The 24,690-nt window shown below is 41.8% G+C and overlaps 1 protein-coding gene across 1 annotated transcript; it reads right to left on the bottom strand.

Moving 5' to 3' along the window:
• Positions 1-497: 497 nt before the first annotated feature.
• On the bottom strand, positions 498-24,439 carry vamp2 (vesicle-associated membrane protein 2). Its single transcript, XM_063203251.1, has 5 exons — positions 24,225-24,439; positions 19,173-19,275; positions 14,293-14,451; positions 6,933-6,984; positions 498-6,139 (listed from the first exon to the last, which is right to left on the bottom strand). Coding segments are annotated over exons 1-5 (333 nt in total). The 5' UTR covers positions 24,227-24,439; the 3' UTR covers positions 498-6,122.
• Between the last annotated feature and the right edge of the window lie 251 nt (positions 24,440-24,690).

The following is a 24,690-nucleotide window of genomic DNA, read 5'->3' as shown; positions in this document are numbered from 1 at the left end:
CATTTCATAAAAGGTACAGTATTTATCATCATCCCCTTTCATATTTCAGTGTAGTCCTCGGGGACTCCTCAATGTAACTTTCTCAAACTTGTTATATTTTAACCAGTGTCACCGACACTGTTTACACAACTCGGATGGATAGTCTAAGACTCCACATTTCCAATGAGGAAAACGTTGTCTAGTGTTTCATGTCCACTTTACAATTCTACAATTCAGCAAAATTGTTTTTCCCCCTTTGACCAATCAGGGCCCCCCTGGCTGGTGGCCCACTTTTAGCATTTTCTGCGAGAATGCAGTCTAGTTTAGAACTGAGGCAGGCTTAGTATGAGCTGAATGAGATGTCGGAAGGCTATGATGAGGTCAAGGGGAAGTTCATTCAAAATAGGTTGAGAGCCACTGCTTTAGTGTACGTCTTCAATGCATGGATAAAGAACAAAAACAAGCAGTTATAACAGTAATGCATGTCTTGAACACAGCACAAAAACACATTGTTTTTCCTCATATATTTAATTTATTTTTTAATGTCATTGTTTTCAAACACACACACATTTGGATTTTCTAACTCCGAACAATAAACACAGGTCATTATAATTATTCATTCTCCAATATATATACTTATATATATATTATTTCCCATGATGGTCATCAATATAATAAGACATTGACAGGTTTACTCTACAACTGGTTTATGTACGTCTGGTTCGCCAATGGTCATCTGTCTTATTGTAACCCATTATGTCAACCCCAGAGGAAATGAGGACACAGTAAAGATGTTATTACTAGGTAAATAAACAGAAAAGCAGGATAACATTACAGGTGACCATCCCACCTTGTCCCTCCTGAAAGGCAAGATGACCAAGCGTAATGTCGGCCTTGAAAACCTTTTTGTACCTGTGCACCCCCCCCACCCCCGCCGAACTGAAATAAAGAAAAACAGAATCTTAACATTGTTACATCAACACACCAAATATGGCTCTCAAATCAATGCTTTCCGTCACAATCTAAACATTGCAGAGTCCATGATAAGATACGCAGGACGTGGAAGAGCTTTCCCCTTCCCGCTGTCCTGGAGTCTGATCAACAACTAGCCTATATCCTTCACTATCTTCCTGACGTCATCATACCCAAATTCACCTGTTCAAAACAAACAAACAAAAAAATCTCTCACTGAAAAATATAAAGACAGTAACAATGTGATAGGGACAACACTCCAGAATGTTCGGACACATTGACCGTTGAGTACATGGGCTTTGCTTTTAGTTTTTGTTTATTACACTGTCTCTTTCTAGATTTCCCTTTCAAGATAAGCCCTCCACCTCCCCTTCTCCCAGCACAAGCAAAACTTGTGCCACGCTGCGACTCTCTTGACACGATAGTTGACTTCCACTTTAAAAATAAATAGCAGCATGGTTTACACCATGGCTTCTTAATCCCAAATACAATAGTCCTTCACACGAATATTATTATAGTGAAAGCACAGCCAAACCCTAAAGATGCTCTAGCGTCTTCTTAGGGTCCCTCCTAAAGCTGAAGACTTAGAGAAGGTCTTACAAGTTGGCATATGGCATAATTACCCCTTAATCAACAAACACCCTCACCCTTTTAAAACTTTAATAAAAGGAAAAGAGAAGAGAAAAAAAACTATACATCAAAAGATGTACTGTAACCAGCCAATCCCCACAAAAAGGAATACATAAATAATAAATAAATAAAAATACACTTACATAAAGTTTTTTTTAAATTAGTCTTCTTTTTATGACCTTTATGAATTTGTTGAGCACTCTGTAAATATGCCTAAAATGATTTGTCCATTATCTTGAAGTCCTACCCCCAATAAAATGGTCTTGTATTACTACTCCCTTCCCTCGCGTCACCAGGCCCTGGACTGTGGATGTTGATGTTCTATTGTTTTTTTTCCCTTTTGTTTTTAACTCTTTGTCTTTTTTTGCTTGTCCAGTTTACAGGGATTTTTTTAAACGTGGCTTATTTCATGGAACTGGCTTTAAATCTCCAGTTACACTTGGAACATGTTTGTACTTTTTACTTTTCCTACCAGATAACATAGGACCCCCTTTCCCCCAAAGATACAACCCCACACCACAACACCACACAAGATACGGTAGATTTTTTTTTGTTATTTTTTTCTTAAAACAGTATTTTCTAACAGCTACACTTCAGAAGCTTTTCACCCATATTTTGTTTTCTTATCAGCAATACAGAAACAGACAAAAAGTAAGTAAGAGTTGTGCTATTACAGTTGAGTGCATCAGACCCAGAAGGGAAGATACTCTTCAGAGAGGGGGAGATTGAGGGGACTCTGAAGTGAATTTTGTTTGTTTTCTCTTTTTTTCTTAATTATTTCGGACAAACTCACACGCCTCTCTGCGCTCCTACTGCCTACCACCTGTAGTAATCACAAGTGACTTACGGGTCTTGGGGCAATAGGGGTGAGCTCCTTACAACATGAGCTACATGTTTCGTCTTCTCTCGTCACGTTTAGGGACAAATGTGTGTGTGTGCCTTTCAATCAATTTATCTTCATTGGCAGTTTGGCAGCATAAGCAAGACAAAAATAACGGTCTTTGGTAAAAAATGATTTCTTTAAGTTCGTTTTGCTCTACTTTTTTTAGGGGTTTGTGATTAGGTATGAGAAAGGATTGGTTGGATTGATGAGGAAATAAATGTTGTAAGGCCGTCTCTGGAGAAAAGAGTTCCATTTGATGAGTTAAAGGATGACTTGTGTGACTTGTCTTGTCGACTTCCAGGGAAACGTGCTGCACTGAGATCAGCTAAGTTGTTCCAACACGTTCCCTCCCTCAGGCATGCCGGCCCACTCTGTCTGCATTGTATCAGCCAATGGGAGGTCCTCAACCAACACTAAAAGAAAAGCCCCATTTCCTGTGAAATACAATACAGGCCTACCTACGCACACCTGAAAAATGCCTATAGCCTCTCTCCCCTGTCGCATCCCACTGAGCTCTCACACTCTCCTCAGTCCCTTTAGCCAGTGGATCTGAAACAGCTTGCCCGCACCTCACCTCACCTCTAAGCGATCTAATCTGTGTGGGGGATAAACCAGGGATATTCTGCTGCAAAGGGGCCAGCGATTCACTTACAACACAAACAAACAAACAAACAAATGCACAAACAGACACAGACTGACCAACACACGCGTACAGTGCACGTACGAGGGCACACCAGACGATAGAATAATAAAACACTGGCCATGCTAAGCAAGAACACATCTCCATTCAGAGCAAACGACAATATGGCTTCCCCCCATTGACTAACTCCTGTCATTCATCGGGATCTTCTCATGAATGAGAGGGCTGCCTGACTGAGTCTTAATTCCAGAGAAGTATGCCAAGAACCTGGCTAAGTAGTAAATCAGGTTAAGTTAACCTTCAGGTAGTCGTAAACCATCTAGTAATTTAAGAGACTAGCGTCCTTGTTTTCTTAACTAAACGACACATGTGTGCTACCTATTAGCAGATTGGCCACTTCATGTAAGTTAACCTAGCAAGGTTTATCACTTAACCATGTTCTTGGAATACCCCCCTGATCGTTTATCAAGTAGAGAGCTCTTGTCTTGTCACACCTCCCTATTGGCTCACACCTGGCAGACAGAGTAGGACATTAGCGATGGAAATGGGTCTGGGGAAAAAGGGGCTCGATTGGGTGCGATTGGGAAAGTATGTGTGTGTGAGTACGAGATAGCTAGAGAGCGAGAGCAAACCACTAAGAGCAAACCGGTAAGGGCACCAAAATAAAAAAAATAAAAAATCAACAGCATCGAGAGCAACAACAGCAAATGAAACAGTTAAGACAGGCAGAGTAAAACTAAACAGAAGATCAGATCTCCCTATAGTTGCTTGGCAGTGTATAGAGTCTACAGCGCTTTAACTGACTGAAAAGACACACAACAGAAGACAGACAGGAGAGGGGCACAGTGGTGTTTGCCCATGCAGCGCCACGAGGGGCCACAAGGGGCAGTGATGAGTCCTGAATGAAGCCGTCCCCCCGGCCTGTCTGCTTCTTCAACGCACAAAAATATATTTAATATACAAATATAATCTGTCTATGAGGAATTCATAAAAAAAGAAAGAAAGAAAAAAAGGCAGTATCTAGCGAGAATAATACAAAAAGGAGAAACAGAGAAAGAACCACGGCAGTAGCAACAGGCTTGTATAGTACAGTAAGAGCGGCAGTAGCTGTAATAAAAGTGTGCTTTACAGTGTATGGTTGTGCATCCTTATTGGACAGCAACAGGGAAGCAGACATCAAGAGGACCAATTGGAAGCCGTGTAGGGATTGTCCCCTCTAGCTGAAGCACACCACCAGGCGTATTTGTTTTGTTTTGGTCTGTCTGCCTGGTTTAGTTACCTGCTTGAATAAGCAATAAGACAGTGAGGATGAGATCCTAGATAGAAGCCTGCGCAGGCCAGATGACACTGTCGCAACAAGGTTCTTTCTCAGTCTGGACATACATAGTCACTGAATGAAACCAGTCAGAAAGCGCTGTCAAAAACGAGGTGCTTGAGTGTTGTTTTTTTAACCCTTTTTTAAACCAACCACAACCCTCCCCGAACGAACATAATAAAACGTACAAAAATGGACGTCTGCTGGCATTTAGCAAGTTTATACGATAGCATCGACTTAGTATAGCCCAGCTGAACAGATTATACTCATACCGCAACTCATTTGAGAATTGCCCTTTCTCTCGCAATCGCGTAAGTGTTCTTTAGAATCGAACAGGGCACTACAGCAATGGTAATGATGCAGCGTTATACACACAGACAGTGTTCATAATGTCAACTCCCAGTTGTGCTACATTATGAGAGCGTAGATAAAGGTCTGCAAATAATACAGCAACATGAACCAATTGTCTTGGTTTATACGTATATACTTATACAGTATACATATATTTTTTTGCTGCAACCATCTTTGCTCCTGGCTTTTACAACTTTCGCAGTCTGGTATTTAGGTTTACTTTAGTTCATTTTTTAAAAAGATAGACACACATACTGTGTGTAAGTTTATGCAATATAGACAGCATATTACTATACTGCTATGAAGGAATGTTTAAGAGATAAGACACTAAAGACCTTTAAAAAAATCAAGTCTACAGACATTGGTCCAGCTCTAGTATGGCAGTTCAAAAGAGGAAGATTAAGAGCATAGCTTTGATGAAAGAAATAAAGAAAGAAAGAATAAAAGAAAGGAAGAATGAAAGGAAGAAAGAAAGAAATGCAAACCAAAAGGATGGTTGATAAGAACGCGTGAGCTACCAGGCATGGCAAGAGAGCGAGAGTAGCGAAAAGACATGTGATAGCTGAATGCTGAACTTCCGTCAACAAGGTAAGCTACTCCCTATGTGCAATGACACACGTATATCCAGCAAGTTACAACGAAAAGACAGAAAAGAAAAGAGAACGTGCAAGTTATACACACTTAGACCAATAGGCAGTAGTTTCCAGTTAGAAGCATAAAGTAAATTAATACAAAAATTAAAAAATACAAATGCACACCCACCCACACACGCGCATACAGTATACACACACAACCTACAAAAAAACCATCATATCAGAATAAAACTCTACAAAGAACAATATATATCTATATATATATATGTATATGTATATCACATCTGGTGTACAGCAATTATCGCCAGGGTCAATTTCCAATTTTTTTTCCCTGTCACTTCGTTCCACACCTCATTGTCGCCACATTGGCATATCAACCAGAGCTACTGAAGTTGAAGTTATGAACAATATATAAGAAAAGCAAGTTATATATTTACAGAGGGTACATTGCCACACGCTCACTGGACTGGACTGACGAAGATTGACGAAGGTCCGATAGTGAGGCAGTGGAGGCGTTGGGGGTCAGGGGGCCAGGTAGGGGGGCCGCCATTTCTTGATTCGTCGGCTGGCGTGTAGTTGTGGGCGGGGCTGGGGCTGGGAAGGGAGATTACTTGCAATTTTTTTGTCGTTGGTAGACATTGGTAGTCGTAGTAGTGGTACTGGTAGTAGTCATTGTATCCTCATCTCTCTCTCTCTTCGCATAGAATCTTCTGGAAAGTGGGAGGTCTCGAGTGCAGGCTGGGGTAGGAAGTGCCCTTCTTAGGAGCTAAAGTAGACTGTTAAGGGAATACAAGGTAAAATTAAAAGGTTAATTAATTACTGTCCCAAGTTGGCTGATGCTTAAATTAGTCAAAAGTGTAACCTTTTGCTTGCGGAGTAGAAACGAGCGTCATGTGAAAAAACAACTTGTTGGAAAAATGGGCTTCACGTGAGACATATTGTCATTTGTATTCATTGTTGGTACTCTGGGATGAAAACATTCACACCACGAGGGTAGTTCAACAGCATTTTTTTTAAATGAATGCGTAGATTTTGTGCAGCCAAACTAGAGAGAGCGGCTTTAAGTGACAGCATAACAGACAAACATGTATTAAAAACAAATTGATAAACACACTTTAATATCACATATGTCACAGCCCTCTCTACACAGAATGAAACCCATGTGTCTCTTTCCGTTAGCGGCTTCTATCAAAGTCAAACATTCTATTCAGCAATGCATACGGTGTTGACTGGTGACTGTCAACACTGGCAGTTATTACAAAGCATGATGGGAAAGCCTTCCCACAGGCAGAGCTGGTCAAACAGTGTGGAGGCAACATTCATATTAATACAATGTGAACGGTAACAGCTTGCAGCATGGCCATTGAAAATACAATACTTAATATACATTTTATAACAAATTTACGCAATACTTTTTTACAATACAATACAAATGTATATTATAATATTTTATTTTTCACATACTGTAAATTTGACATCTTTCCCAATACAGGAAAAAGTATTTAAGCAAGACCTAGATGAGTGCAGCCGTTAATAAGAATGTAGCGGCAGATTAATTTTCATCCTTACCAATGATGACAATGAGGACGATGACACCTATCACGCCCAGAATGATCATCATCTGGAAGGAAACAAAACAGAGAGGTTGGAAATATGTTTAAAATTAGCAAGTCAGGAGGATCTTGGGTTCCCACAGACATGACAAATTGGGGAAAACCTGGGAAATGGAATCAAATACTACAGATGCCCATCGAGGTCCGAATGAGTAAGGCTTACACAACTGCTGCTAAGTCATAGTGTATTATAACCTGATCTTCTGAATGGTCAACCATTTGGGCGCCAACTGCCACTATCTGATTTTGGCTTCCTACAGCCAGAGCACAGATAATATGAGTCAACTCATTGATGCTGGATACTGCGTATACACTGAATTGACCTAGGTGCCAGGAGCGTCATAGACACAGCTGTCACGCTCCGGTCCTGACTGTACGCAGTGGTAGCCCTGCACTTTCCACTCCATGGTTTCCTTGTGACCATGCCCTCTGGTGGCCTAGGCGCTGAACTTCCACCACTCTTCCAACAGCCTATCACCAGCCTGGTTTCAGCGTCACCTGTGTCAACTCTCCTAATCACCCTCGGCTTTAAATCCTGACCTGGGGACCATTCCATCATTGGCGCCGAATTCGGCGGCGCTTACGTGCAAAAGCCGAGTTGCAACAAACGGCAGCTTAAACTTGAGGCAGAAGCCGTTCCATCAGTGAAGATCAGCTGCGCAATGACGTTAATGCATTTATCAGAGAGTGTCATCTCACAGAGTAAAAGTATAAATGCTTTCATCAGCTGGAGTGTTTTATTTTATCTTTCAGAAGAATTTGTTTTAGGATGAAACAAAGCATAGGTAACACGTAGGCTAAGGCAGAGAGCATTTGCTGAATCATTGCAATGCAAAAACCAAACGTCGGCGTCTTTGTAAAGTGTAAATGTCTACATTGGCGTATTGCTTGGTTGAGAATGAAGCCAGTCACTTAAAGAGACATCAAATGAGAGAATAGGCAAATGTAGCCTATATTTGTGAAGATTTCATTATCAGCCTACAACATGTAGCCAGTTGCCAGATTTGAAACCGGCGCGCTCACATATTATGCAGCGCACCTACCCACTGTGCCATCTACACCATCTTCTCTGTAAAAAGAATTGCTTGAACTTATCTTATTATGAAGACAATAAACGTTTTCTAAAAATGTGCCTCCCCCCGAATCCCCCGAAATGAAAGACAATGGTAATTATTGGAGTTTTAACAGGCATTACCACCCCATGCACTGTTTTAATAGGGAGACTGGTTCGCTTTGATCTCGCAAAATGCTGGCGGGACAATGCGGAATGGTCCGGTGGTGACAGTTTCCTGCAGGTTGAAATTCTTTGAAACACTGATTTATTTAGCCTGATGTTAAACCTGGGAGCTACCAGGTTTGACTTGGAGCATAAATTACCATGGCAACTCAGCTGAGTTTCAGGTTAGCAAGACTGATGGAACGGATCTCTGTCTAAAAATAGCGTAGTTTACCGACTTGAGCTCGGATTTGGGGTTACCGCCGTTGATGGAATGGCCCCCTGGGACTCTGCTCATTGCAAGTTTGTTTGTTTTCTGTCTGGATGTGAAATGTTCTTGTCATGCCCTGATCTTGATCCATTGCCACGTGAGTTTTTTTGACTGTGCTTTTGAGAATATTTTTTTCTGAACTTTTGGATTTTTGGCACATGTGCTTTGCATTGGACTACTGTCTTGGAACTGAGCTCTGAGTTTTTGCCATATGTGCCTCGCATCTTGATTTTGAACCATTTTGACTGTTCTGGAGTTTTTGCCACGTGAACTTTGCAATTTTGATTTTGAACGGTTCTGACTGTTTTGGAGTTTTGCCACTTGTGCCTATTTTTGGTTTGTGGATTTTTTTGGAGCATTTTGCTACCGTGACCTTCCTGTGTTTTTTGACCTTTTACCACGTGAACGCTTTTGTTTTTGTGAAGACTTTCATTTTTTGCCCACTGGTGCCCTGAACTCTACCTATCCTGAACATTGTTTTTGGCTTCACCCCACCAACTCTTCCCCTGAAATAAATCTCACTTTGATTGCCAATTTTTGTCCTTGTCTGCTTCTGAGTTTCCAAGTACTGTTCTGACAGCAGCATTCAGGCTCATGAGATTTGAGATTTTTTAAAAATAAAAATGTGGGTATGTTAGAGCTGTATGAACACATTGCAATGCAAGAGGAGGGTCTTAGCTTTTAAATGCAACTGACTCCATGTCTTTATTTTGGTTCGGAGGCTCAGATATGCAGGTTTTTATAGGCTGAGGCCACCTTTCCTCAAAAAGGGCTTAGGCATTTAGCAGGTAATTTAACAAGTGCTTTAGGCTAAAAAGGGTTAAAGAGTGCCGATTTAATCAAGTTGGCATTATTACAATATTTACATTATATATAGAATATACAATATATTTTTTACTTGTCATTGTAACAAGTACAGTGAAAGAATGAACATGCCTTATTACTTTTTTCAAATAAGCGCAAGCTTTAACACCATTATGTGTTCTGATCCTTATCAGCCAATCATTTCAACTAATCTTTGGACTGTAGCTGAATGTCTGGAAATGATGAGGCACTATGATGAGAACTATGAAGTCCAGTAATACTAGATATCCGTGCATCAAGAGCCTTTATTGTAGACCCTGCTGAGGATGCAGAGATGAGGCATTTTCCTGACATTATGACTTGTCATGACTAACATTCAGGGCTCTAAATTAACTTTTTCCACCACCAGCCAATTTGGCTAGTAGACATTTTTTCTTACCAGCCAAACACAAGTTCAACAAGCCATTTTTTTTTTTTTTTTAAATCTTGGCAAAATAATAAGGTTTTTTAAATTATGGTTATTTTATTCAACTATTTCCACAACACAGATAGGCCTATATAGCCTAGGCTACTATACATAATACCGGTAAGCATATTATACTGTATATACTTTTTCACTATTTATTTTTTTACTTCTACTTTATTTTTACTTTCATTACTTAGTCCTATATCCATTTCATTAGTTTTTATTCCATTCCTCTGAAAACAGTGAATCACTTCACACAAGCCACACACATAATAGACCTTTTAACATACAGTAACCAAACACACAGCCAAGCACTACAAAACCTCACATCCTCACACCCAAAGGAAGGAGAAGAGATGAGATTAAAAGGAGAGGAGAGAGGAGGAGAGGACAACACACAAACACACAAGCACACACACACACACACACACACACACACACACACACACACACACACACACACACACACACACACACATTGTGCAATAATGGGTATGATGTCTTGTGTGCCTATTGTGTGTTTATTTAGTCTACAGTATGCTGCTAGACACCTTAAAGCGATGGTTCGGAGTAGAATCACCCTAATGCCATTTGAACCGTGACACCCATCCACCTTTACACCCGAAGTGTTTTCTGCCGCAGGCTTACATCAACAGAGTTGCCGTGTTATTCGATGTTTATTCCGGATAGCTTGACTCAAGCGCATATGGATCCTGGGCAGTGGGCACCGTCTCCAAACTTTCCCCACAAAAATAACATGTCATGACACCAAACTTCTACAGTATAACAAATGTGGTTTGTACTCACAAAAAGATGAATTTGAAACTTTGTACATAGTCCAGGAGTTTATTAGTAACAACACACGAGACGATTAGCTTTTCTGCTGCTAAACATCCGTCGACGTCACTTCCTCCAGCTGGGACTCTATCCATCTCAGCCAGTTTCTCGTCCGTATATTCGGGTTCGAATAAATATGGATTTCCTTCAAAATCGCGAGAGTCATCCTCACGTTCCATGCTGGCAGTGTATTCTTCCATTCTTGTGTATTTTAATGGCAGCAAAAAATGGTCCAGTCCTTAGCTATCTGGCTATGTGTCGGCAATCGCTTCCGGCAATATTATGCCATGCTGTGGACAGTCCCAGCTGGAGGAAGTGACGTTGACGGATGTTTAGCAGCAGAAAAGCTAATCGTCTCGTGTGTTGTTACTAATAAACTCCTGGACTATGTACAAAGTTTCAAATTCATCTTTTTGTGAGTACAAACCACATTTGTTATACTGTAGAAGTTTGGTGTCATGACATGTTATTTTTGTGGGGAAAGTTTGGAGACGGTGCCCAGGATCCATATGCGCTTGAGTCAAGCTATCCGGAATAAACATCGAATAACACGGCAACTCTGTTGATGTAAGCCTGCGGCAGAAAACACTTCGGGTGTAAAGGTGGATGGGTGTCACGGTTCAAATGGCATTAGGGTGATTCTACTCCGAACCATCGCTTTAATTTCCTCCAGGAGCTCCTCTCTATCATGCGCAACAAAATGACAAGATGCCTACGCTATGTTTAACAAAGAGCAAATATCACGGAAATGTTTGCTTCCTTTGTTACTTCCATAGCGTCGCCGTTGGTAAGTTTTTTTGTTAATGTTTTTTTTTTCTCCACGTACTCGCACGGCCATGCAAAGTCTGCCCTTCTTTCTGATGGCGTGGGCTTTCCAACTTAGTTGCGCCAGGATTTAGAACATTTCAGAAGACAACTGACAGCTACGCTCACACTACTGTGACAGTCAGCTCTCGTCCTCTGCCGTTGTCGCAATTTTGTTCCATAACCACTCCTTTTTCTAACGTCACTACTATTACTGTTACTACTAGGAATCAACACAGAACCTTGCTCTAACCGCCGCCACATTCTCATCACCCGCACAAAACATACAACACAGAAATAGGCATAATCCGTTAGTCCTTTTATTGAAACTCTTCGGTCAGGCCCTCACAGAAGGTTCTGTGTCGGTGAATGCTAGTAATAGGCCTAGTAACAGTAGGCCTAATAGTGACGTTAAAAAAGTTGCAGTGGTGGAGCGAAAGCAACAAGAGCAGAGGATGAGAGCTGCCTGTCAGAATAGTGTGAGCTGTGTGTAGCTGACAGGCTGGTCGTCTGAAATGTTTTCAGTCCTGGCGCGCGCAACAACATGGACTTGCCGCTGCTTCGGAAAGCCCACGGTGGGAGGCTACGTCATGACAGTGTTCATTGGTAATGTAGGAAATCTTGCCGTCGTAACATTCGTCATACAAGCAGCGGTTTACCGCTCGCATGATTTACTGTAGCCTACTCGGGCGCTACTAGCCAAATTGGCGGGTAGGTAATTTTTTCTACTAGCCAAAATGAAGTTTCACCCGTGTTTGGCGGGTGTTAATTTAGAGCCCTGCTAACATTCATATACACATACTTACATGCAGCCTACATAAACTACAGAAATAATGTTATTAGTTATACTGCTAATATTATCTTTACTTTTGTGGGCATCTGTGGGTTGCTTCCAAACAACATCTCACTGTATCTACGTGACAATAAAGCACTCTACTCTCTACTCTACCTACAGAGTGTGTACAATCACACAAATCAATCAGGAGCAGAAGCAACAAGACAGATATAACACAAATCTTTCCACTCCAAAGACAGCAATGCCTCCCATGTGCCCTGCCTGTAATAGATTAGATTAGATGCGAGTCTTTATTGTCCCATAGGGATATTTGTTCTCACATCAGACAGGTCAATTTCATCAGGTTCAGCATCAGTCAGGTCTTTTGTGACTCGCATCTCATATACAAGTACATAGGGTACCTGTAGGTAGGGGTGGGCGTCGCCCCCCACTGGGCGATATGGCAAAATGTTGTATCACGATTTTTTAACATGAAATCACGATTTCGATTTTTTATCACGATCTTCCATCCAAAAAATAAAAACAACAAAAAACAACTTTAATATAGGCCTACTTGCAATTTGTAATTTGCAGTCAATAAAATGTTAACACACTGATGATACTCTCATAAAGTGTACAATTGGAATACAATAATGTAAAGAATAAAGTGAAGACAACAACACAAGTGAGAAAATGTCACTCTGATACTGATAATAAACATCCTCACTGCAAGACGATCTATACGATTTCTCCACTTTGGCAGATTCGAGACGATCTTTTACTCAGTATCGCGATTCACGATATAATATCGTCATATCTTCCACCCCTACCTGTAGGTACATTTACATATACATATAAATATCCACATACATCCCCAAACATATACAGTCTGGCTAATGATATTATGCAACCATGTGTTTTGGCGATAACTGGAAAAATATTGGTGCTGTTGCTTTCTACTTTTTATGGTGACATCCAAGCATGAACATACAATTACTTACCGAATTTTTACAAGCTACGATTAATATTGCCAATTTTAAGTGGAAAAATGTAAGGATAATTAGGCAGGTTTGCTGTTTTGGAAGTTTTTACCCTTTTATCAGTACATATAGAGGAGATTCAATAAAAAAATATCTATGTGTAGTATTCCTTTAATGTTTACCCTTTAATATGAGCCCATAACCATCTTCCTTGCATCTTAAATATAAGCTCAATTGACTCAAAAACCTTCACTGGTCTTGAATGCTTAAAACCATGTTAATTATCTCTTTGTGGATAGGAATCGCTTTCTCTTGAAGCGTGTCGGGGGTAAAAAGGATGTGCTGAACCAGACCATGAAATCCACCTGCAAGAATTTCACATAATTCTTGCTGGTGGATTCTTGCAGGTGGATTTCAGGGTCTGGTTCAACAGGAAATCAAACACCTTGAAGAATAACTTTCAATGTCCATGTTCGATAATGTTCCATCTAACTGTACAAGGTTCAGCACATCCTTTTACCCCCCACACGCTTCAAGAGAAAGCGATTCATATCCACAAAGGGATAATTAACATGGTTTTAAGCATTCAAGACCAGTGAAGGTTTTTTAGTCAATTGAGGGTATATTTAAGATGCAAGGAAGATGGTTATGGGCTGACCTTAAAGGGTAATCATTAAAGGAATACTACACTTACATTTTTTTATTGAATCTCCTTATTGAATCTCCTCTATATGTATTGATAAAAGGGTAAAAACTTCCAAAACAGCAAACCTGCATAATATCCTTATCCACTCGTTATTTACATTTTCCCACTTAAAATTGGTATTTTTCCAGTTATCGCCAAAAAACATGGTTGCATAATATCATTAGCCAGACTGTACACATACACCTCTCCTCCACATACAACTATTTTTTACCATTCCATACTAAGTTTACCATTTACCATATGCTGTGTGTGTGGGGTGACACTCATGTCTACTGCATTTATAAACTGTATATGTGCATGTTCATATGTTTTTATATTTTATGTCCTTTAAAGGACTGCAGATGTAAAGTAGCCTGAGGTTAACTCGGCTACAAAGCATGGAATGGCAACATTTAAGTACATGGTCACTATTAATAAATTGGAATTGAAATTTAATTTCAATTCCCTCTCCCCGTACCTTGGCATTCTTCCACCAGTACTTGTTCTTGAGCTTGGCAGCGCTGGTCTCGAACTGCGAGGCCCCGGCCTGTAGGGCGTCCGCACGGTCGTCCAGCTCCGAGAGCTTCTGGTCCCTCTCCAGCACCTTATCCACGTTCACACGCATGATGTCCACCACCTGCGAAGAGGAGGAAGAGGAAGAGGAGGATGAAGAGGAGGACGAAGAGGAGGAGGACGTGGATGAGGAGGAGGATGAGGAAGATGGAGATGAAGAGGAGGAGGTGGAGGAAGAGGAAGAGTGGGGGTGGCCTAATGGTTAGGGTTGTGGTCTTAAGATCAGAGGGTTGCAGGTTTGAATCCCACCCTTACCTCTCAGTCCCTACTCCTCCATCCATGGCTGAAGTGCCCTTGAGCAAGGCACCTAAGCCCATATTGCTCCAGGGACTGTAACCAATTACAATACCCTGTGAAAAACTGTAAGTCGCTTGGGCTAAAAGCATCAGCTAAGTAATGTAATGTAATGTAAAAGAGGGGGGATGACATTGGCAGGTTAAAGCGATTATTGGGAAAATAAATAGACCTCGTGGCCTTTGGGGACTGATGAGTGTAGAGCTATGTATTGCTGGAATGTTTGCTTTTCTGCACAACCTTTTGTGGTTTGCAGTTTTGAGAAGCTACTTTTATACTATACAGTAAATCCAGGTAATGATGCCATCACTACTATGCTTCAACCTAGTTGCATTATTAAACACACTGCTTTGTGTGTGTGTGTGTGTGTGTGTGTGTGTGTGTGTGTGTGTGTGTGTGTGTGTGTGTGTGTGTGTGTGTGTGCGTGTGTGTTAATGTGTGTATACTCTTAGATTTTGCTATATGTTAACTGCAATGTGCAATAATGTGTGTCAGGTCTTTGTCTATGTCCTGTTTCTATGTAAGATGTCAGACATCTTATTTTCCTTCGGGATTAATAAAAGTAGTCTAGTCTACTCTACTACAATCAGGTGATTTGAAGTAGGCCTGTGTGTTAAAGCAAACCTTTTCTGACTTACGCAGCTCTGTTAAGCCTTTTTGGGTACCCAGTCCCCCAAGCATTTGTTATTATTAACCTACATGTTTCCAAGTGCCCCCTGCACAGTGGTGTAGTCTACGTAGAACGCAGGTATACGGAGTATACGCACTTCAAAATTTCAGTGATTTCAGTATACCCATTTAAAATTGATTTATCCATTATTTAGAATAGTACAAATATATACAGTATACCCTCTTCAGAAAATGGTCAAAAATACAGTATACCCACCATGAAAAAGTAGACTACACCACTGCCCCTGCAGTGTATTTGTGGTACATATACTGTGCCCCTAGTTGGGAATCACTGTTACTATCACATTCATCACAATATCCTTCATAGAGTTTGGCACTGATGATGATCTGAAGGACAGAAAACATTTTGCATGGCACTGGGTAGCACTTAGCACTTTCTTTCGTTTCTTTTCTTCATGCATTTAAATTCTTAAATTTTGCCTCTGTATCAGTGATGTGCTAGTTCCTTTCTACTGGACTATTGGACTATACCTCGCACAGAAACACTGCATGTGGATTGAAGATGAGATTACTAGAGAATGAAGCCTTGTTTCATTGGTTGTCATGTTGAGAGTGTAGAGACAGGCAAACCTGAGATGTCATTTACTTTTAACCCATTGTAGCCTGGAGCGACATATACGCTGCATTCAGGTTCTTGAGATTTGAGTTTTTAATTTAAAAAGTGGGTATGTTAGAGCTGAATGAACACTTTCTAATGCAAAATGAGGGTCCTACGGTTTAAATGCAACTCATTGTTTTTATGTGAGAGGGGCACCTTTTCCCAGAAAGGGCTAAAATGGGTTAATATAGAGTGCTGTGATGGGTACAAACCAGTGCGTGTCACAGGCACAGCCGTATGCAAGGGACTGCGCAGTGATAGACAAACCTTTCCAACACAGTCTACATAAGTCTCTTTTCCATTGGGTTCCGCGTTCCGGTGCGGGCTTTATAAATATTCATGAAACTTGACGGGGGGTCGATGGTGCTGTCTCGCACGCATTTCCATACAACAGGGACTAGAACTGGGCCGTATGATCAGCTGCTGCAACTAGCCGCGACAACACCGTGTTTTCACGCCATGGTGAATCTAAGCCCTAATCTAAACAATAGGACCTATATAGGACTAAATATAACCAGCGATCTCCTTCTCTTAGACCCATAGACATGTGTTAAGGCTTGTTCAAAAGCTGCGAATCTTAGCTTTTCACAGGTTTTTACGGAACGTTTTTATGTTCTTTCAATCCAAAGTTATATAACTTTAAGCGGCCGCTGTTTCAAGTGAAAAAATAGCGCTTTCCAACCATTTTTTTTTACCTCGTCATTTTGTTTTCGAACAGACAGCGATCTCCTTAACCTAGACCTACAGACATGTGTTAGGGCTTGTTCGAAAGCTGAGATTCTTAGCTTTTTACAGGTTTTCACGGAACGTTTTTATGTTCTTTCAATCCAAAGTTACATAACTTTAAGCGGCCGCTGTTTCAAGCGAAAAAATAGCGCTTTCCAACCATTTTTTTTATCTCGTCATTTTTTCCCGAACAGCCAGCGATCACCTTAACCTAGACCTACAGACATGTGTTAGGGTTTGTTCAAAAGCTGAGATTCTTAGCTTTTTACAGGTTTTTACGGCACATGTTTATGTTCTTTAAATCGAAAGTTATTTAACTTTAAGCGGTCGCCACTTCAAGTAAACAATTGGCGTTGTTCTCCAGCCGGATAGAGAGGAAATCTTTTTTGTCATGGCTGTGTTCTTTGTTCCCTCGAATAAACCACAGTTGTCTTTTTCATTCGAAATTTTCATTTTTACATTTAATTTGATAACAGCAAATTCGCCATCCCTCTGCAGGTTCGTATATGAAGATATGTGCAATGAAAAGGGCTACTTTAGTGTGCCCTATTTTGCATGGTGGTAAAAAAAAAAAACCGACTTCTCACAAGGAGGAGGCGTGGAGCTTTGGAAATAGCGTGATTTTAAAATAATAGCCTAATAGGCTAATAATATAACTCCTTGGCCAAGGAGGACTGGAGTTAGGCTACTTTAAAGAACATGATAATTGCTTGAGCAAATTTTCTCTGTCTACTGTAAAAACTGCCGACAGAAAAGCGATGTTGATTTTTAAAGTGCGTGGGTGGGGATAGGTGTTTGCACATGCCGGTAAATCCTAACACAGGCAACATGTAGCCTAGTGGAACTAAGCTCCGCACGCCTCGAACCACGTCTTTCGCGATTCTATAATCGCCCCTGTTTGAGCCCTGTTTGAGCTGATGATGGGTGTGTATGGGTGGAGTAAATGCAAAAAGAAAACGAAACCACGCCCCAGCAGTGCGCAGCCCCGTTCTAACAGGGCTAGTCGAAAAGGGGCTATAGATGTTCAAGCACTGGAGGAGGATCGCCTGAGCAATTCAGACATGGGATGTGTAATAATTTTATGTAGAAAGGTGCAAGACTTTCGACACGTCTTCACCACATGGTGAAACATTAATCTCGCGCCTTTCATAAAAGGCATAATTTAAACATCCAAATCCTTGTCGCTCCAGCGATCCTCCTTCATTACTTACCGTAAACTAAGTACTTCTATTGACAAACAAAGTTGTGAGATACAGAAGTACGGAGGATATACTGCTTTTTCTACAGAAGGGGTGAGGAACCTTTGTCATTCGAAGGGCCATTTCAAATTTTATAAAGTCCTTCAAGGGCCGTACTATGAACACAAACCAGGATTTCGCCATGTGTTTTAGGCCAATATTGAAGGCGGCCACCTTTACAAAATACCCCACCTTCACAAGGTCCCCTGAAAATATAACTTAATTGTATTGCAAATATAAGATCTAACATTGCTTTACAAAACTTGTCATATCTCATGTGAAACGTCATAACGTTACAATTATATCGGGGGGAGAATAAGACAGCCTCATGGGCCATCAGCGGCCCCCGGGCCATAGGCTCCCCCTTGCTACAGCTTACTGTAGATGTTCCTTCCTTCCTGTAGTTGAACTATTTCCTTCCCGTTGAAGATCCATGATCACATTACATTACATTTAGCTGACGCTTTCATTTTATTCAAAGCGACTTACAGTTATTATTTGTCAGGGTATTGGTTACAGTCCCTGGAGCAATGTGGGATTAGGTGCCTTGCGCAGCCATGGAGGGAGATGTAGTGAGAGGTCTGGGGGGATTCAAACCTGGAACGCACAGATTTAAAGACCAACTCTCTATCCACTAGGCCACGGCTGCCCCCAAGTGAGGTGGAGAGATGCAGAGGATATACTGCTTATTCTACAGCCTACTGTAGATATTCCTTAGTAAGTCAATCATCCACCAATATTGAAGGCGGCCACCTATACAACATATCCCACCTTCACTAGGTCCCCTGAAAATATAACTTAATTGTATTGCAAATGTAAGTTCTAATAATGCTTTACAAAACCGTGAGCGGCCCCCGGGCCCTAGGTTCCCCACCCATGTTCTACAGCCTACTGTACTGACCCGTTGAAGATCCAAGATGTTAGATAGAGAGGTGCGGAGGATATACTGCTTTTTCTATAGCCTACTGTAGATGTTCCTTAGTAAGTCAGTCATCCACCAATATTGAAGGCGGCCACCTTTACAAAATACCCCACCTTCGCTAGGTCCTCTGAAAACATTACTTAATTGTATTGCAATTGTAATTTCTAAGATTGTACAAAACGTGTCATAGCTTGTGTGAAACGGCATAACATTTAACCGTAAACGGCCCCCGGGCCATACGTTCCCCACCCATGTTCAACAGCCTAGTGTAGATGCTCCTTAGTCCGTCAGTCAGCCACCCAGAGCCAGCTACTCACCTCATCGACCTGAGCCTGTGTCTGCTGCAGGCGGCGGTTGCTGGTGGTGTTGGGAGGGGCCTGGGGTCCTCCGTCCGCGGGGGCGCCAGCTGCTGGGGCAGACCTGGGGGAGACAAGAGACAGTAGAGGAGGTGGAATGAGGGAGAGAGAGAAGGGGAGAGAGAGACGGTGGGGGTGATGTGGAGCAGTTGGAGGGAGTAAGAGGAGTGGGGAGGCAAGATGAGAAGTAATGGGAGTGGGGCAAGAAGAGAAGCAAGAGGGATGGGGGTCAAGGACCAGGGGTGGGGGCAAGAGGAGAAGCAAGGAGAGTAATAGGGAGTGGGGTGGGGGAGAAGCAAGAGGGGTGGGTGGGAAACGGAGAAGTAGAAGGGGGTAGAAGGTGGTGGGAGTGGGGAGAGAGAGAGAGAGAGAGAGAGAGAGAGAGAGAGAGAGAGAGAGAGAGAGAGAGAGAGGAGGAGGAGCAGGAGGTGGAGGACAAGAAGAGAATCAAAGGAAATGGTAGGAAGTGGGGAGGGTAGTGGGGTGGGGAGCGGGGAGAGGGGAGAGAGTTAGGTCAGATCATGTCACGGCAAGGACAACCACGCCAAGCCAAGGACAGGAGGCCGGGCCAGGCAGGCAGGCGCCTTGGAGGGCCAAGAGCAGTGATGTTTTGATGTGATATGTGCTGCTCTCTGTCGCGAGATCGGCAAAAATAGGCCGCCGCTGCTCAAGTGCATTAGCCTAACAACAACATCTGCTTTCTCTGCTCTCTGTGCTTAGATGATAATGGCTTAATGGGGTCACAGGGGTAAAAAAAAGAGGTTTTGCGAATTATTTAGTGTAGCCTACTTTATCTTACTCAATGAAGTTGACAGCAATATTTGTATACTGACAGCAACATCATGTGTATTGACTTGACAGCAACATTCGTGTTAACACTTCCCAGAGTTGTAAATACGAGGCAGATACGAGTCTGAATAGTTAGTACATTTGCAGAGATTCCTGCTAAGACAAAGTGGAGTTAGTGACAGGCATGAGCTTCTGAACAATGACAAATCACAGGTTGCAGCAGATACCAAATGAATGTAATGTATCGTTGCTTGTTAAGTTACATCAACCGACTTTGACAGAGCAGCAGAAGGCAGGACGAGACACAACCGTGATCCGTCCGTTGCTTTCGCTTTTCACATCGACGACGGCACACAAGGCCCTACACAAAACATGAAAGCCACAGTGGACAAAGAGGGAGCATTGAGTCTTTGTCTGAGCAGCAAACACTAATGCACATCTTTTCAACGTGCATCCGTCCTCTATCACTGGTGCCCACAGGCCATCTCCAATTAACCACGACCAAGTAAGAGCTCAACAGCAGTATGCTTTTTATACATATATAGACCATCGAGGCTTCCTTTCACAGACAAACATTAACATTGATGTTACTTGCAAGGCGTTTGACTAAGATCTAACATCTGATTTATGTTTGTGAACAATTTATTTTCCATTTCTTTTTCACAATATATCAGATATCACATAGCAGGGATAGCCTAAACTGGCACTGTGTGTGGCACATGTTTCTAGGCCTTGGGGATCTGAAAAACACTTCTGATCCAACAAATACTTCTCCATTCTGCACAAATACCACAACATCACGGATTTACATGACCAACAGTGTCTACAATTATCAATACTGTTTAAGGGCTGGTTAATAGGCAATAAGTGGAAGTTCACCACAGCAACAGAAAACTGCTAATAATAATAATAGTATTTGTATAGCACTGTATGATACAAGGCATGCAACTCAAAGTGCTTAACAAATGGGAAAAAAACATCATTATTAGAGATGGATTTAAAAGGAGAGGTAGAGAGGAGAGGCAGAAACAGCAAGAAGGCAGAGGAAGAAGATAGAGATTGTAGAGTCATAAGGTCCACGTAGGTTGGGACCAGGATTCTTAGAGGCGTAAGGTCCATAGTGGCTGGGTCAAGCATAAGTCATAGATAGTCACACTGAATTTGGGGCCCTGGTGGCATCAGGGGTAAAGAAAAACTCCCTTTTCACTTGATTCATAGTTTGTAGGGGGAGCTGGCTGATCGGATCTCGATGGGGAGGGCATTCCTTCTCTTGGGCGCATAGCACACGCTATAGCTATAAGCTATAAGCTATAGCTATTTAAGCTATAAGCTATTTGTCATTCCTATACATCATCACAACATTTCAGCCACACTCAACAGTCATGTTCAACAGAATCATGAGTTAGCCCCTTTAGGTGCATAGGCTGGTCTATCATTCCTTATCTCTCTGAGGAGCTGTTGCCCATACAGTGAATTCTGTATTTGGCTCAATATCTACATGAGACAAGGTGAGGTGAGCATGGTAGTCGACCCATAGGAAAGGGATATTTATGAAACTTAGGCCTGCATGTGTTTGAAAACCCTCTAAGAAATGGGGCACTTTTATAGTGCAATTTCAGTGAGCAGTCATACATTGTGCCGAACGTATATGATGACAATAAGAAACGGTTCCACTTTTATAGCATGTTCTATGCAAGAATTGTGTGGTGATTTTTTGAGCTTTATATATCTTAGGCCTAAGGGCATGCACTGTGGTGGGGACAACTGAAAAAAGAAGACAACACTCCTTCTAAAAGGTCACATTTGAGACCAAGGGTCCATATGACAGAGGCTGGGCCTAGTCACAAATGCACACTAGCTCTACCAGATTGTCTTTCTGTAATGAGGTGTGGGATACAAAGATTGAGCCTTGCATGAAAATGTAGGCCAAGCTTAGTTAGTTGTATGCCGGGCCGGCTGCAAGGCCCGTAAATGGCCTGCTTTGACATAAGCGGCATTAGTGTAAGTGTGATAGTGATATGGTATCGTTTGCAAACGGTGTAAGCCTATTAAGCCTCTAACTTACTACATTGGTCCAACCACGAGCAGACTCGGAGGCAAACAGATGCCGCCTGTTGGACTGTAGACTAATGGTGGATAACTGTCTAGCTGACTCCATGCAATGAGGCATTTAGCCGTGCTATTGTAAACTCAAACAATTATTATACATTTCACAACTTAAAGACACAAGTAAATGTGCAAATAAAACTGACATACATGTCCAGGGAACACACAACAATTACCCTTAACCACCAACACTTCAGCATTGAATGTCAACCCATATATGCACTGCAATCAGTAATTCTGGTTACACTTGTTGCTACCTGTCAGAAATAAAACAAGACCATCTTTGACTGTGAACTAAGGGCGAGGCCTATCATGGGGCCTATTAGGACCTATTGTATCTGTATCAGAACATAAACCAGGCTTACAATATATGGTGTGTCAATGAAAGGAAAACAATACCATCCTCCTAGTACATCTTTTTTTGTCTAAAAATATGGCTCACGTCTCAAAATGTGTACAAATATAGATTCATGAGTGGTGTCATTGAGCTTCTGACGGTTAATGGGAGAGACGTGACAACAACCTCTACCCCTGAGCATGATGGCGACGCCGGAGGACCAACAGATTGGATAGGGGAATGGAGAGGTGTTATACACATCACACTTATCCAGATGACGACGAACAGAGAGAATACTAAGAGGTCGTCGTCGTTAATAATAGCCTACGCTGTCAATTACATGTTAATTCGTGTATTTTTTGCGGTCAAATCGTTGCAGGGTATTTACAAGACACCACCCCCAAGAACATGCACGAACTAGATGCGCGCGAGCGAGCGAGGATGTCGCGCGGTGTTTGTCACTCCCCGCTGTCAAATAGTCGTGACATTAATTTCGACAATTTTGTTAAATAACACGACAGTAATTGTCTGATACTCATTGACTGACACGAATGGACAGGCAGGCTACCTGATAGTCTGTTTCACCATAGACTAGTTCAACCAACAATTTGGTATGTGAAAGACACTACGTTTCCAAATTCACTTGCATTTTCCCCGAGGTTATTCGATTTCGCTACAATCTTTGCGTGGCAGTAACCTATGTAGTAAGCAGATGTGAAATAGTGTAGTTCTTAAATTTAAACGGCAGAGAAAAGACAAACACGGCCATTTTATCTCGGAGACACCTGCGCCTATTGCGAGCTACCAGGCTGCCAATTTACCTGCCTTAACGGTTCACAATAAATGGCAGATGTTTTTGTTGTTGACCGTGAGTGAAATAGAGGGGACAACTTAACAGCTGATGCTACTGTATTCCTAGCTTAAACACGATGGAGACAAATATGACCGCCAGATACCCCCCACCCCCACAGTTGGTTGGGAATATCGCGTATCAAGATGGATGTACAAGGATAAATAGGCTAGGCTACCAGGTCTCGTATCGCAACAACATTGTAGGACAACCTTTCCTCGGAGGACAGAAATGTTGCACTTCAATAAGGCGTGTTAGCCTTTCAAGGGCCAAATAGTGGGTGCGTTGTCCCCATGGTTAAAAACGGGTCTCTCTCGCTCACTGCGACCCACCTGGTTATTTATTGGTAATTTCCAAGTCACATTTCGCCTATAGAAAGAATACAGCTAATCTCAAAATGAGAGAAAGACAGAAGGAGTGACAGTAAACCAGTCCAATCCGGTGGAAGCGTGCGCTCCCAGTCCATTTCGTGCGTTATGGAAAAATATGTCTATTGTTATTATTATTATTAGTTTAAATGTTCCCTTGTCCTGTTGACATTATAACTTGTATAATGCACAGGTTGTATTGCATATAGATGGTTTAGGCTACACACACGAAACTCAATATTGTAGGCCAGATGACCTATAGAAATGCAATATGTAGTCTATTTATAGCCACCCCCGCCGTCATTTGACGAAATACATTTAGAATATGGCTTTCAGAAATGACAGTAAGCGCATGTAAATGCTGACAAAATAAACAACTATCTTTATTATTCGTCAAGGACTTCATGGTTAATAGTCTTATAGAGATGTCGACATGTGAGCACATTTTCAGTTTGATCCACGAAGTGTAATGAATAAGAAAATAGAGCAGGTAGCGGCATAACAGGCAAAACACCTGTTCGGTTTCATTAAAAAAAGGAAAAGAAAATAGTGTCAGTACTCACATCTTCAGTGGGTTTTATTTGTATATGGAAGTCCAACGAGAATGTGTATCTGAATGGTTGGATGGACAGCCTTAGGCGTATTCTCCCTCCTTTATCAGTTTCTTCTGGTGTAAATTCAAAATGCTCCTAGTTTTCCAGTGGCAGAAATTAGGTGTATTTGTTTCCCCCTTTTTTTCTCCGTGCTACAGCTAATTTGACGCCTTTTTCCTGTACCGCGCCTCGTGATGTCCCTTTATTATAGTGAACTAGCACGAGCCTCCCTCGGTGTCACTATGTTGCCTACATAAAAAATAGACGCTTGGATTAGAGGAACAAAGATGGCTTGTTGACGTCATTCGTCATCCGGGAAGCTGGATGTTGGAACTGAAGGGGTGACCAGACCAGAAGGATGGAGAGATGGTCAAACCGCCTGTTGGCCACACATCACGAACAGATGTAGCCTAAGGACGCACGAGCGTCTTTTGTT

Source organism: Engraulis encrasicolus, chromosome 7 (assembly GCF_034702125.1).
Source record: "Engraulis encrasicolus isolate BLACKSEA-1 chromosome 7, IST_EnEncr_1.0, whole genome shotgun sequence".
Taxonomy (NCBI): domain Eukaryota; kingdom Metazoa; phylum Chordata; class Actinopteri; order Clupeiformes; family Engraulidae; genus Engraulis; species Engraulis encrasicolus.
This window is presented reverse-complemented; position numbering and strand designations above follow the sequence as displayed.

Bases quoted from the DNA above. Each gene is read 5' to 3' on its own strand.
- vamp2 (XM_063203251.1), bottom strand. The intron at 14,452-19,172 runs GTGAGTAGCTGG...TCCTCTTCGCAG, and splicing joins CACAGGCTCAGGTCGATGAG to GTGGTGGACATCATGCGTGT. The intron at 6,985-14,292 runs GTACGGGGAGAG...GTTTCCTTCCAG, and splicing joins ACTGGTGGAAGAATGCCAAG to ATGATGATCATTCTGGGCGT.